Below are 14,316 nucleotides of genomic sequence, written 5' to 3' on the forward strand. Positions count from 1 at the left end.
AGTTTTGGCCCGAGCCGGCGAAAAACGGGCTTCTGGAGGCGCGACTGGGCCGTTTTTTTGGCGCCGGCGCGGCAAAATCGCCTGGGGAGGGCCTGTTGGGGGCGCAGCTGGAGATGCCCTAAGTTGTACAATCACTGGTACGAGTGGGACCAGCTCATACCATGTGATGTCTTGGGCTTTGTTGGCACTGTTGACTTTTTGCCCAAAAGAGAAGTTGCTCTAGATATCTTTATTTGACAGGATATTGATGGGTTTCCTTTCAAATATGTTTCCTGCATATCAATGATAAAAACAAGTCTTTTTTCCTTGAAGGATTAGCGTTAGAAAGATGGGAGAGATATCGAAAACATTGTGAAAACCACATCAAAACCCTCTTACAAAAGTGACGAAATATCAAGCCATTACACATGCCCTTCCGCCGCTGGAAGGACTACTCCGATGATGGCAAAGACGACGGCGGCGGCACGGACAACGATGGAGGCGCCGATGGATAGCCTGGGATGGCTTGCGAGGTCATCGTCTGCTACAAGCTATTTTAGTTTCTTTTTGGATTTTAGTTGAGTAGATGAAATATCATCTGTTTTATGTAAATTACATCCGAACTTAAGTGAAATCCATCTTGTTTGCTTGAAAATCGTTCGGTTTGTTTAAATCCGCCTTAAAATGTATGCGGGTACAATTGAATGGCCAGCTTCAGTATCACTGTCCACGGATGTGTACAGTCACGCCCGCGGCCAAATATAGTATACGTTTTAGCGGTCAGCGTTGGTATATGCTGAGGACGGTTACGCATCTAACCGATGCGATCCAGCCGCCCAATCCTGATTGTTTTTCATCAACGTAAAATTATAGCGATGGAACATACTTTGTATTGGTTGAGGTTTCCTTGAACTATACCCACGCTCGGTTGATCGACCCCCGGTAAAGAATTGCTTATTTTGACCCGGGTTAATTATAAATAATTATAACATGTGTAAAATGTAACACAATCTTCTTCATTAACGTGATCGAGCCATAGTGTCACCTAATTGAACTATAAAAAGTGCAACCATATTCGCATTTATGGAAAGGCCCTAGCTCGTATATCATCATGCCCTTTTATTGCTATCATCTGTACTGAAAGGGTTGGGCACGCTTTGCTGCACCGTTGGTGTGGTTGGGTTTCTTCAAAGAATAATCACTCTATTTCAAATTTATAAGAAAAGTCCAAAAAATTGATCACATTTATAGAGAAATATATCAAAATCCATAATATCAAATTGGTATTTTAAAATCATCATGAAATGAATTCCCATTTTTTAGTTTAATATTATGGATGTCAATATTTTTGCTTTGAACTTGGTCAAAGTTAAAGAAATTTGACTTTCTATAAAACTAACACCCTTTATATTTTGACCCATGGAATACTTAGTTTGACGGGTGGGGAGATGATAAAGTATGTTTATTTTTATTTATAATGCAGATATTTGGTGGGCATTTCGTGGTGTGATTCTATGTTATCCGCTAACCAACCTATATATACGTGTGGAAATTTTTGTGTCGGTAGTCACATGTACTACTATATTGGTATTATAATCACATTGCATCGCTTCTTTTATCCAGGTGGTGGAAGGGTGCACGGGATTGATATGCTTTTATAGGCCGGTTGCTGCTGATTGATTTGAAAAATCCTTGGCCCGACCAAAATCGTAAACTAAATACAAAATTGAATATCTCAATTGAATTAAAGAGCTTCCACATTAAGGAACATAGTAAATTAAAAGAATTGAATGAGAGAGCCTGAGAAAGTGTTGACCCAATCAAAATCGGTTGTTGTTAACTTTCGAGTACATTCAAAGCACTCACCTAGCTTTTCATGTGGCCATGTGTAGACGATGATGTATATGCAGCTTGTGGTGGACCCCATGTCATGGATGTGTGTCCCAATAGTGTCCCTAAGAATTGGAGTCTCGCCACTAAGTTACTCTGTTATGTTGTGCTTTCCGATACTAGTTATTGAGGCTCATGATTTGTGAACTAAATAATGTAAAATAGCTCTGCCGGTGTTGATTATGTAATCTTGGAGTATACTACATGATATAAGCATACACGGAAAAAAATCATGCAAAGAAAAGGAAGCATTAATCTTGGATGGTCTCATGAACAAAGCCACACTAGCCCGCATAAAGGAGATTAAATATCTTATGTCTCTTCGTGAAGTTTGTATTACTCATGTAAATCGTAGCCAGAATAAGGTTAGTGATAGTCTAGCTAATTTTGCTCATATTGAGGGTAGAACCATGACTTGGTTGGGCTCTGGACCTCACATATCCATAGAGTTGGCTGCGATGGACTGTACAAGCGTAGAGATTGAGTAATACAAGTTTTTTTTGTTAGAATTAATGGGCTAGGCCCATAGCAATTTCTGAAATCTCAAAGCCCATGTGTAAAATGGCAAGTGGTGGTGCTAAGTTTAGTCCCACCTTGGAAGTTGAAGAAGAGTTGGACCTCTTTATATAGTGGGTTCTCTCTACCACTCTAAGTGATGTGTGAGAAGAGAAAGGGAAAATCACACGCGCGCGCTCGTTCGCCTCGCCTGGCCGGGCCGTGGCAGACAAGTTTTTTGATTTCTTGTCAGGTAAGTCTACGAATTAGAAACCGAGTCGGTTTGGGATTGTGATCGCGACACAATACCGCCTCTGGTCCTAATATATATACAGCTACCGGCTGCGGCCAGAAAGAAACCGAAAAACACCTAGGGTTTTGCCTCATCTCACAACTTGCGCCGCCATCGTAGTCTACTCCATCCCAAACGCCGGCGTGCATCGGCGTGTGGGAGAGCAGGTCTCCGGAACCGTTCGTCTTTGCGATCCTGCACCGGGAGAGGACGAATTAGGTTTTTGGGAAGCGCTGTGCGCGACTGCTCAAATTCGTCATCACGGGTCGTCTTCCGTCCAAGTCGGGCGGTGCTACTCATCGTCGTATTCATCGCCGTCAGCAGCAGATCGTCGCCAACATCGTCATCAACACCGTCGCACCCATAATAGCTAACGATCAGTACGTCCAACATCCTCTGTTCATGTCTGTTTCTACAGCTACTGTTACGTGTTTGCTGCTATTATGCATGTCTTGCTGTTCTTCTAGTTTGCTAGATTTTTGCATGCTAGTATCTCTTCTAGTCATGAATTATTTACTGGAATTAATCATGAACTTGCCTAATTTTCTAACATTTTTCACCCGCAAAAAAAAGAAGAAGCCACACTAGCCCGATGCTTCTGATCGTTAGTCTGATCCCTAGCAATGCCCTTTTCCTTTTTCCAGGAATACGATGGTTGTGAGATAAATCATTTAAAAAACATAAACTATTTTCCTCTATGTTCTTATGGTGTCGAGCCCATAGAGAAACATAATTTGTGATTTGCTAGATGAAACATGTAATTTTCCTTGACATCATGATGCATGTCTTCCCAGAAACGGACATAGTTTCTTTTCCGATCGATGGAAGCAACGGTGAAACCGGGTCGTCGGTTGGACTAATGGTTTGCGAAACAAAAAGATTAAACATAAAGTTAGAGAAGCATTTACTGACTTCATATAATTTGAGGAGGGAGAGGGAAGACGCCCCATGAAAATGCATGGGTGTGGCTGGTGTTGTCCTTTGTGTTTGGAATCTTCAAAAGAATGGAAGAGATCCTTTGTGCGTGTGGTAGGTATAATAGAGCTGTCAAACTCACTAGCTAATTGCCCGTGCAACATCAATCTTGTCGGACATATATCTTACATCAATTTTGGTAATATTTAATTTGATGAGAGCATGGATAGGGAAAGGTAAAAAAAGTTTTGATTTAGCTAAGAATTGATTGAGTTAATGCAGGAAGTGGTTTTGTGAAAGTATCGATTTATGTTGTTTTTATTAAAATTTTCGCGTCATCGGTCGGGGTTACCGAAAATCAACAAAAATCAAAAAGGAAGCGGAGCAAAGTCCTAGAATTTTCTGGCTTGGCACGTGACGGTGACACGAGAGATGCAGCAAGGAGGGCGTGGGGCCGTTTCAGATCCGATCGCGCCATGGGACATGCAGTCTGCCCTGAACGGCATCCTTATCCTGACGTAATTTAACCACTTTCGGCAGATATTTCTGGACATGCATGCAGCTTGGTTTGGTGGTTCGTCAACCTCATGGAGGACCCCGTCCCGTCCCTCTCTCTCATATTCGCCCGCTCCCCTCACCATCCACTCCAATCATCGAGAGACGTACGCCAGCGAGCGAGCGGCAACCGGAGGAGGAGGCGAGCGATGGCGCGGCGCGGGCCGGTCGAGCTGCGGCGGATCGAGGACCGGACGAGCCGGCAGGTGCGCTTCTCCAAGCGCCGCTCGGGCCTCTTCAAGAAGGCCTTCGAGCTCGGCCTCCTCTGCGACGCCGAGGTCGCGCTGCTCGTCTTCTCCCCCGCCGGCAGGCTCTACGAGTACGCCTCCTCCAGGTATATGCAGGGTGTGCTTTGTGTATTTATTTACCTATATATATCCGCTCCAATAATCGTTATATATATAGACAATTGCCTATAACAAATTTGTTGCTATATCGGTACTAAACCAGCGGCAATTAATATGGATCGAAGGGAGTATTATTTTCTCACTGTACCTTGATAGAACTGTGTTTGAAATTGCCAGCCAAGCCTGCCTAAAGCTTTGAACGTACAGTTTCCAAACGTTAACGGTATCCATTTGTTTTCAGCATAGAAGATACATACGACCGCTATCAGGCATTTGGAGGAGCCGGAAAGAACCTGAATGAAGGCGGTGCAAGTACCAACAATGTAAATTAATCTCTCTAGCTTTTCTTAGTGCATAGCTTAGAGCTAGTTTAGGAGTGGAACATTTAGCTGCCAAGTATAATACTGTGGATTTAATCGGTCTCTCTCTCTCTCTCTCTCTCTCTCTCTCTATATATATATATATATATATATATATATATATATATATATGAATTTACTATGGAAATGCACTACGCAACGCATGATGAAGTGTCTCATGGATTATGTTGACTATGCACCAAGATGACCAGCAAAATGAATGCAAATATGATATTTTTTAGTGTAGCTACTAGCTTATCTGAACAAGTCATCTTTATTTTCTATAATCCAGGTCTAGGTCGTAACTGCAGCATTCAGTATCTAGGATAGCCAAAATTTTATAATTATTTATGTACTCTTTCTAAGCGAGATTGCCTATATATATCCAAATATCTCTGACATGATATGTTGGTACTGAACCAGGATAAAGATCCTTCCAATATACAGTCAAGACTTAAGGAGATTGCTTCCTGGTAGCCCTCGAGGCCTTTCACAGTACCTTCTACTAGTATGTTATTTACTCTGTTTAGCCCAATGCTGATTATATGCAATCTTGAAGGTCTCTTCAAAACAATGCGGATGACTCAGATGCTAATGAGCTAGAGAAACTGGAGAAACTACTCACTGATGCTTTGGAGAATACAAAATCCAAGAAGGTACACCTAAATGGCTCTGTTGATATTTCTAATCGACTTTTTGTAGCCAAGAATCAAGTTTCTGGTTCCTGTAATCCTGTTGCACCCTTGAGCCATCAGGAAAATGGCTCTGTTTTCGGCCATTTCAACTAATTCAACAGCTCATGGCTTTAGCATGATCTTAGTTCGCTCTCGATGATCTAACTAGACATAAGCAATCACTGGTTCCTTAACAAAAAAATCTCCTACCTAATGGTGTAAGGTAAGTATTTTTCATTTCGATTGGCTATTCTTAAGCACTAGAGATAGTTCATTGATGTAGTTACATCTTGACTCTTGAGATAATGGTCCTGAATGTGTTAGTTCCTATATCTTGGTAAATGATAGGTAAAATAGATAGGATGAAAAACTCATTGGCTACTTCACAGTGCATGTAGCTGTCTTTGATATTTCACAACGGCTAGTACATTTTCTAAATTCAGCATTAAGCTAGATGTGCTACTCTGGTACAAAGTATAATCCTTGATTGTGTAGAACTACACTTCGATGAACTATCCAGTGATGTGAAGATAGCCGAAGTCAACAGATGTTCTGGCTACACAAGACTCGGCGACAAGTGGGTCGCATTGTCATTTTTCTGAGAATTGTGTAGCCCATTCCATAGCAATAGTAAAACCTGTTTGCATTGCAGGCTTAGTACTGCAATGACAGACAAAATGGAGACATCAGAATGGATCCTGTCAGTTACATGCAAACAGGAAATTAAGTTTTGGAAGAGAACTTGGCATGAGAGTTCAATCAATAGAAAGGCTATTCACAAGGCTTTTTGCTGTGCAAAGCAGGACAGGATACTACTGTATCCTCTGAATCCATGCACAAAGACTTGATAACAAGCTTTGGTTTGCTGTCGCTGGAGTGCAGATGTTGGCGCAACGAAACAGAGGCGCGAGGGGCGGGAACTCCATCAGTCCTAGGGAACAAGAGGAAGGAAGGAGCTGAGTAGTCTATATGTGTAATGCATGTATTTGCTGATGCCACACTGCTGCCTTGCCTTGTGCTTTTCCTATCAGTCTGTTGCCAGTCTTCACTGCTGCTAGTGTCATACGCAGCTGCGTGAAAAATAAGTTTACGTGGATGTGCACTTTATATAAACTAGGTCATGATTACCCCGCACGTTGCTGCGGGAAATTAAAAGATTATTTTTGGATGTATTATATTTATGCATGAACAAAATGACTTAAATCGAAAGCTATTATTTTCAAAATTAATTATGTGTGAACAAAGAGTATGCATGTACGTTGGACCATTGGAGTTGCAACAATTAAATTGAGGTTTCCGCAAAAAAAAACAATTAAATTGGGGTATGCATGTGATACACAATGGTGTTAGTGGATGCTGTTGTGGACATTTGGTGATGTGGAGGGTGGAGGGCTGCATGTTGAGAGAATTAGAGTTAATGTGGATCAACTATTTAGGTATATATATAGGATAACCTGACGTAGATGTTGTTACCCTCTTAGGCTGGTTTTTTATTCCATTCCACATTGCTGATTTGGGATTTCTGTGTCGCTTGTTTATATGAGGCATGACGCAAAAGAAGCAGGATAAGCAGAACATGTTGCTGTATTGAGCGATTCGTCGTCGGTTCGGTGGTTCGTGCGTGTGTTGCCTGCAAAGTCAAGATTGCTGGCCAACAAGGATCGCAGCGTACGTATCATAGATTGTTCTCAACTATGGTAGAGAGCCTAGGGTGCAAATCAAGGAACAAGGGTGTGATATTTTGACTGGAACTAGCAGAAGAAGCTCTTCTTTTGCATATAAGAAGAGGGTAATTTTACAAGTTACAGGAATGTGACCAGGCCATGGAAAAAAAGAAAAGAAAATAAAGAAAGAAACACTCGTGCTAACACGCCCACACTTTTACTAATGGACCGTCGGATCCGAGCTCAAGTCCCCTTGACCCAGATTTGGGTGCTTCGAGTTGTGAAAACTTGAGTCTCAAATATTTCCCTGAAATCTTGAAATTATTATTCAAACCTTGAAATAGAAGAATTTTTTTATTCACTATCATGTAAGGAACTACCCCATTTTATTTTCTCATTACAGCTCTTTGTGGTGTGATATAGCACGTCCTAACAATCTTCAACTAATTTTATCCATGCTCCATGAAAGAATGTAAATAAAAGCTGAAGAAGGAGCAGTAGCATATTTCCAATATATGAGTAGCATTTTTGTCACAAAATGCTAAGATAAATTGGTCCTCACACTCCCCAGTCAAACTGGCAGTAACTGTGTCCCTTGATGTACCATTGTGTCCAATAGTGAAAAATGAAAAAATGACTAATTCAAGCATTTTCAAGTGCACGGCACGGGACAGTCATTTGCAGAGTGGCCATGTCTCCAGACATCGCAATCCGCTACAAAACCTGTAAACAATACCGCGACGAAATGTCACAGCAGCAACCTCTTTGCCATAATGCAGCCTTGCGACTGTATTTCGATCATTTGACGACCATAGCACTGCTTCATGAAGCTCCCCTTCCTTCCAGCGGATGTCGACGGTCACATCACCGCGGGCCTTCAGCCCTTTGACGCTGCCCGTGGGCCACCTATCTCTCGGCAGAGCGGGGAGCAAATAAAGGTCACTCTGTGTGCTCTGGATCAACATCTCAGCAAGGGCAGCTGCAAATCTGTCAGAACAGAAAGAGCGGGATCAGAAATGCTTCTTTAGTTTCTGAAGACTCAGATGCCATGGTGAGGAGTTGGGAGGTCGATGTACCCGAAGTTTGCGTCTATTTGGAATGGCGGGTGTGCTGTCCACAGATTGGTATAGAGTCCTCCTTCAAACTCAACCTTACCACCGGGAGGAACCAAGGTGATCAGCTTTAAAACCATTCTGTATGCATTTTCACTGTTCAGAAGACGCGCCCACAAAGCCATTTTCCATGTAGTTGACCATCCGGGGCCATCTTCACCTGTCAGCAAGAGGGAGAGATGAGATAAATTAGATAAAATGTGTCAAATAGTAGTCCAATATGTCCAGCTTTTGAGTTGAGCTAACCTCTTTTGTAAAGGCTATTGGCAACAGCTTCACAAACATCAGGGTCATTATCCATGGCTATAGTATGTCCAGGGTAAAGTCCAAAGTGATGCGACAGGTGCCTATGTTGGACTTCTGGGTCCTTAAAATCTAGTGCCTGCATTAACATGTATGACACAAATCATTCTACAACACATAATACGTTACAAAAGAGGGTGGGGGGGGGGGGGGGGGGGGGTCGGGGCGGGGGGGGGGTGGGGGGGGGAGGCAGCTTAGTATTTTGAGCACCTACCCACTCCATGACAGTACGATCTCTTGCAATTTGTATGGGAGGAAGTCTTGGGAGCGCTTTCTTGATTCTCTCAACCAAATCAATATCAGCTTTTCCCAAAAGCTACATAATTGACCGGTTACAGTACATACATGTGTCATTACCCCAAGGTGCTCAAATTAGTTACCATAAGTGATTGTCGCTTAATTACCTCCGCAGATGCAAGGACTGCAAGGAAAACCTCCCGGATGATTGAGATGTCCATTGTTGTCGAGTAACTCACGCTTGCTGGTTTACCATCAGGAGCTATGAAAGCATGCTCCGGAGAAGTTGAGGGATTGGTTTCCAGATAACCTCCAGGTCCTTCAATCAACCAGTCGACCAAAAAGTTGGCACAGCCTTCCAGCAGTGGATATGCTGTGTTTTCCAAAAAGTCCTGAAAAATATCTTACAAGACAGTAAATATTTCACACCTTCGAACCACCAAATAACTATTTTTCCTAAGTAGTTTGAGGATTATTGTTCTAATTTTTTATGTCTGACAAGGATTGCAAATACTCGGATCTGTTTTTCTTAAAGTTTGGGGCACAGTAACATCACTGGAGAGTGAACTAAAATAAGAGAGTAGTACAACGATTTGGTGCCTACTTTGTCCATTGAAAACTGGTAGTGCTCCCATAGGTGTGTGCAAAGCCAGGCTCCTCCCATGGGCCACACAGCATGCTTTGGATTCTTAAGGAACGCCGATGATTTTGCCCATATATCCGACACATGATGTGTTACCCATCCACCTGCTTGGTAATTGACCTGCCACAGTCACATAGTTCCCCGCAGTAAGTAAGCCAAAGGAAACAGGCTTCTGAAATTTAACTTCAATATTTCTACGAAATGGAATAAATGGTACTGATTGTTTGAACGGAACTGTACTACCAGATTTTACTGCAGCATGGTCCAAAGTACCAAGAAAAGAATAACATGAAGATATTGCAGTATGACATATACATCTAGACTAACTTAACACTTTGTGCACAGTCACTTCTCTTTCCTTTCATGACTGAGGCACAAGTTGCAATAACTGTCAATATGTTAAAATGTTTCATCAGCTCCAATCCTGGGTAATCAGAGCCAGAACTTACTTTTGCTGTTTTAATCCCGTTAACCGCAAGTGATCCTAGAAAATCAAACAATGGTTCTTGGCATTCGCTAAGGTTGCAAGGAAGTGCTGGCCAGTAATTCATCTGTAGATTTATGTTCAGATGAGGAGCTGCACTGAAAATAAAAGCAGGCAAAGTGTTCAACATATTGAGCTAATATGGAACCTTGAAATTAAAGATGAACTTGAGTAGTCCCAAATTGAAATTGATCTATCAAATAAAGAAAGCGTCCAAATGTTATTTACTTTTATTTATACATGTAGTACACACAGTTACGTATATGAGGTGAGTACTAGCTAAATCAATAAAAAACAGGCCAAAACAGCATATAAAATTATAAATACTACAGTACCACTTGTAAGTCAATAACCAGCTAGTTACTTCAAATATTTTAAATACATATATAGAGATTTTTTTTGAAAAGAATCCATATATAGAGATCAAACTGTAATAATTATATCTAGAGATTGTGCACTACAGGATTCATGGAAATAACATCATAAATTCGAGTAAGTACTACCAACAATACAATACTACAGTGCCACTTGTAAAGTCAGTAACCAGCCTGTTGCTGCAGATATTTGTAATCCATATATAGAGATAAACTGTACTAATTAGACCTAGAGATTGTGTACTACTACATGATATATCAAAATTACATCTAAATTTGAGTAAGTACTTCCAACAATACAATACTACATTCATATAGTACGCAGTACGCACCCTGCAGGGACTACATTAATACTTCTTACTTAGCATATAACCAACTGAAAATGATTAGAAAACTGAGATCAAAAAATGGAAGTATGAGGCAAAAGAATAATAATTATATCTAGAGAAGAAAGCTCTTACTCCCACTCAGGTGCAATATCTTGGCTCCAGATTCCTTGCAGATTAGAAACCTGAGTTCCAGGCCGAGAACAGGAAATGAGGAGATAGCGACCATACTGAAATAAGAGTTCAACCAGAGAAGGATCCTCATCAGTACTGAAACTCTTCACTCTATCTGCTGATGTTCTGATGTCTTCAGCAACTTCTTCTGGTCTATCTTTCTGAATCACCGAAGAGCATGCGTCATTCAATCCTCGTGAAAGTTGCAACGTCACACGGTTAAAAAGGCTCTGATAATCATCCAAATGGGCTGCTTTAAGCTGATCAAATGTGAGGTTCCTGCTGTAATTCAGCGTACTGAGAGCTAGAGACGTGGGGTCTAGTTTAGAGTCTGCAGGATTAACAAGTGGCCCGTCGAATGAGGATGCTGCTGCAACTATGAAAACAACCCAATCTGCACTGTCAAGCTTCAACTTTTGGTCATTCTGCACTATAACTTTTGCCGCGCTCCCACCCATCTGCAAACCCAGAGCAGCTGTAAACCTAATGCCAGTTGCATTATCGCCACCGTTTTCTCTCATTGCAGGCCTCTGACCTGGACATATGCCTTCCATGATCATCCCGTTTTCATTGGTTACAGTGACGCTGCGGTTTAACTGACTGCTTAAGGACAGTGTGCAGGAGACATGGCCTGGTGTGCTTGCTGAGAACCTGGTGACGATGACTTGATGTGGATTCGAGCAGAAGTGCTCCCTTGTGTACTGCACTCCCCCGATGACATATGTGACCAGAGCAGTCGCCGTATGTAGATCAAGCTCTCTTTTGTAAGAATCATACACCTCATCCGAGGTGCTGAACTCGATATTTAAGTCACCAAGAGGTTGGTATACCTTCAGAAAAAGAATCAATGCATCAATAAAGAAGTATAAATCTGACTATCTGAGTATGTATCATGAGCAATATCATCAGTTTCATACAGTAGTTCAGATGCATTGGAATACTGTATTTAGCAAGCAAAGAATTGTATACATATTTAAAAAGGCAAAACTGAATGCAACATACCTCAGACTGTCCACCAAAAAGGCCCTTGGCTGAAGCCGTGGCGTCGGCGAACCTTCCTTGGTCGACCAATTGCCTCACCTCTGCAAGTACACCCGGCCCCTTTGGGTCGGTGTAGTTCCCTGGCACGCCGGTCCATAGTGTATCATCTGGCAGGAGAAAGATTGGAGCACATCATTTCTGTCCGCCATCTTTAAAACATCAAATCATGGCATAGCCGAACTGAACTTTACGATGTTAAGGCGAGGGGGTTATGCGAGGACACTGCACACCGCACAGCACTCGGTGCATTTTGTCGAACACCTGGCGGGCGTCCAGGCGGGGGCGGGGGCAATATACCAAAGGTAAATCTAATTCATGCATTTCACACTCAGTTTGCTATCTTGAGAAAACAAGACACCCTTGATCTACAATTCTGAACTCAGTTTCATGAAGCAGGTGGGTTAGAGAATCACGGACGGTTAAGCTGGAGCTTGTCGGAGGAGACCCCGCCCCAAACCATGGCGCCGAGGCTGCCGTTGCCGATCGGCGCCGCGTCCGTGAAGTACTCGGCCGGCGACGAGAACACCACCTTGAGTGGCCGCTCCTCCTCCTCCTCAGCCGTCCATGGACGCCACGATTCCTCCTCCGCCGGCCGGCGCACCCAGACCCAGCCGTCGGGACCGTCCATGGCCATGGGCAGTAGAAGATGAGTGCTGGAGGATCGGAAGATAGAAATGGTTTGGTGCTCTGCTCGGAGGGAGCTTCCATTCTATTCTATTCTCTTGGTTGTTTGGCGCCAAGGGAGAGGACAACAACAAGCCGGCGTGCATGCAGGCCGGCCTCCGCCTCCGTGTTGGCCTTTTGCAAGCCAAATATCTGCTTCATTTTACTGCAATTGTTTTCTTCCGCTAAAAAGAAAAAAAAAATACATGAGTGTTTATATCTGAAAATACATGAGCCTAAAATTAAAAAAAAAATACATGAGTGTTTCTGTCTTCAATCAGATATATAAAATTTGTATTGAAAGGATACGTCAAAATTATTAGGCCTAGCCCGTTTAATATTTCAGAATATTGCCAATAATCTTCTATATCTAAATAGCTAGCCCCCACTAACATATTTCTCTCAACATGCAAGCATGCCACATCATCAAGCAACATGCATGGCAAAAGGCCCACCACAACATGCATTCATGCACATGAAAATGTCCACCTCAACATGCAAACATATATTAGATATTTTACAATACATTAATCAAACACAATAAAGCATATGGATTTGCAATTTTAATTTTCGTAGTATCACTATTCACGTTCTATAGAAATCACGTATCATCAAAATGTATTGCAAATAATCCCGCAACAACGTGTGGGGTATCATCTAGTTCATAGTAAATCTTAGTCCCATAGGGCCCATTCATGCATGACAAGGTGTGTAAAAAGTTTAGTCCCACCACACTTGTGAAGGATGTGTAAGACCAACTTAAAAGGTGAGTTGTTCCTCGCACCACTAGTTAAAAGCTTAAGAAAAGAGCACATACACGTGTGTTCATCCTCCACCTCCAGCCTCCGCACGTCGTGTTTTGTGATTTTTGCCGAGCCGCGCTAGGAACTGTGCCATGTGTGTGCACGTCAGTTGTGTCTTGCCTACCTCTTTTCCATCTTGCTCCTTGGCATGCCACTGGTAGAAAAATATCAAATGTTCAACTCATTAGTTTCGGTTCGTATTTGAGCCGGCACTAATGTGACCATTAGTGCCGGTTCCAGCGGCTAGGCGGGCCGCTCTCATTAGTACCGGTTCGTGCCGAACCTTTGGCACCGGTTCGTGCCACGAACCGGTACTAAAGAGAGTGGTGGCAGGATGTTGACAGTCTGGGGCCCCTCCAGCACCTTTAGTACTGGTTGGTGGTACGAACCGGTACTAAAGGTCGTCCTATATAAACCCTTCGTCCACCCGCGAGCGAGCGAGCTCTGTTTCCCCCCTTTCCCCTCTCCTCTCTGTTCTTTCCCTCTATACCTCGAGCTCATCACATATTTTGCCCAAAATTTGTCAAGATTTGAAGGCTCGCATCCATTCAAGTGATCACAAATGTAAGCAACTTAGTCCTTTCATCTCTCATTGCTAGATTAGCTCTTGCAATGCTTTATATAGTGATTCATTTGTGGGTTTTAGTAATTTGGGAGGAATTATATGTGGTAGTTTATTTGATTTATATGCAATTTGAGCTCAAAATAACTCTTAGTTTGCATATGTAGGTGTGGTTTACTTAGTGCCTTCCCGTATCCGTCCTAACCACCGTCGATCGTCCGCACCGTCCTGTCGCCGGCATCACCTTGTGGGGCGAGCCTCTTTTTTCTTATCTTTTTATATATAAAAAAATCATGTTTGTGTGATTTAGATATATAGTTACTTGTATAATTATCTTACCCGTACGTTGTTTGTTATTCATAGTGCCATGGTTTTGATATCTGTCCCCGTCGGCCCTCGTCCGGGTTATGATTCAGATGTGATA

General features: G+C 42.5%; 2 protein-coding genes across 6 annotated transcripts; one reads left to right on the plus strand and one right to left on the minus strand.

Annotated features, from left to right (window-relative positions):
- Positions 1–4,125: 4,125 nt before the first annotated feature.
- LOC125511438 (MADS-box transcription factor 51-like) lies at positions 4,126–11,658 on the plus strand. Of its 5 annotated transcripts, XM_048676815.1 has the most exons (6): positions 4,126–4,460; positions 4,715–4,796; positions 5,256–5,305; positions 5,392–5,488; positions 6,002–6,083; positions 6,159–6,404. In XM_048676815.1, exons 1-5 carry the CDS (start codon positions 4,159–4,161, stop codon positions 6,032–6,034), a joined length of 564 nt encoding a protein of 187 aa, XP_048532772.1. In that variant the 5' UTR covers positions 4,126–4,158; the 3' UTR covers positions 6,035–6,083; positions 6,159–6,404. The 5 variants fall into 5 exon arrangements, with proteins under 5 accessions (XP_048532772.1, XP_048532771.1, XP_048532769.1 ...); XM_048676814.1 differs by lacking the exons at positions 6,002–6,083; positions 6,159–6,404 and adding an exon at positions 11,438–11,658; XM_048676812.1 differs by lacking the exon at positions 6,002–6,083 and having other exon boundaries at positions 6,310–6,531.
- LOC125511437 (alpha-L-fucosidase 2-like) lies at positions 6,538–13,075 on the minus strand. Its single transcript, XM_048676809.1, has 10 exons — positions 12,282–13,075; positions 11,826–11,971; positions 10,785–11,653; positions 9,915–10,047; positions 9,427–9,585; positions 8,990–9,214; positions 8,800–8,901; positions 8,529–8,664; positions 8,247–8,442; positions 6,538–8,157 (listed from the first exon to the last, which is right to left on the minus strand). Exons 1-10 carry the CDS (start codon positions 12,496–12,498, stop codon positions 7,845–7,847), a joined length of 2,496 nt encoding a protein of 831 aa, XP_048532766.1. The 5' UTR covers positions 12,499–13,075; the 3' UTR covers positions 6,538–7,844.
- Between the last annotated feature and the right edge of the window lie 1,241 nt (positions 13,076–14,316).

Source organism: Triticum urartu, chromosome 5 (assembly GCF_003073215.2).
Source record: "Triticum urartu cultivar G1812 chromosome 5, Tu2.1, whole genome shotgun sequence".
NCBI classification, from domain to species: domain Eukaryota; kingdom Viridiplantae; phylum Streptophyta; class Magnoliopsida; order Poales; family Poaceae; genus Triticum; species Triticum urartu.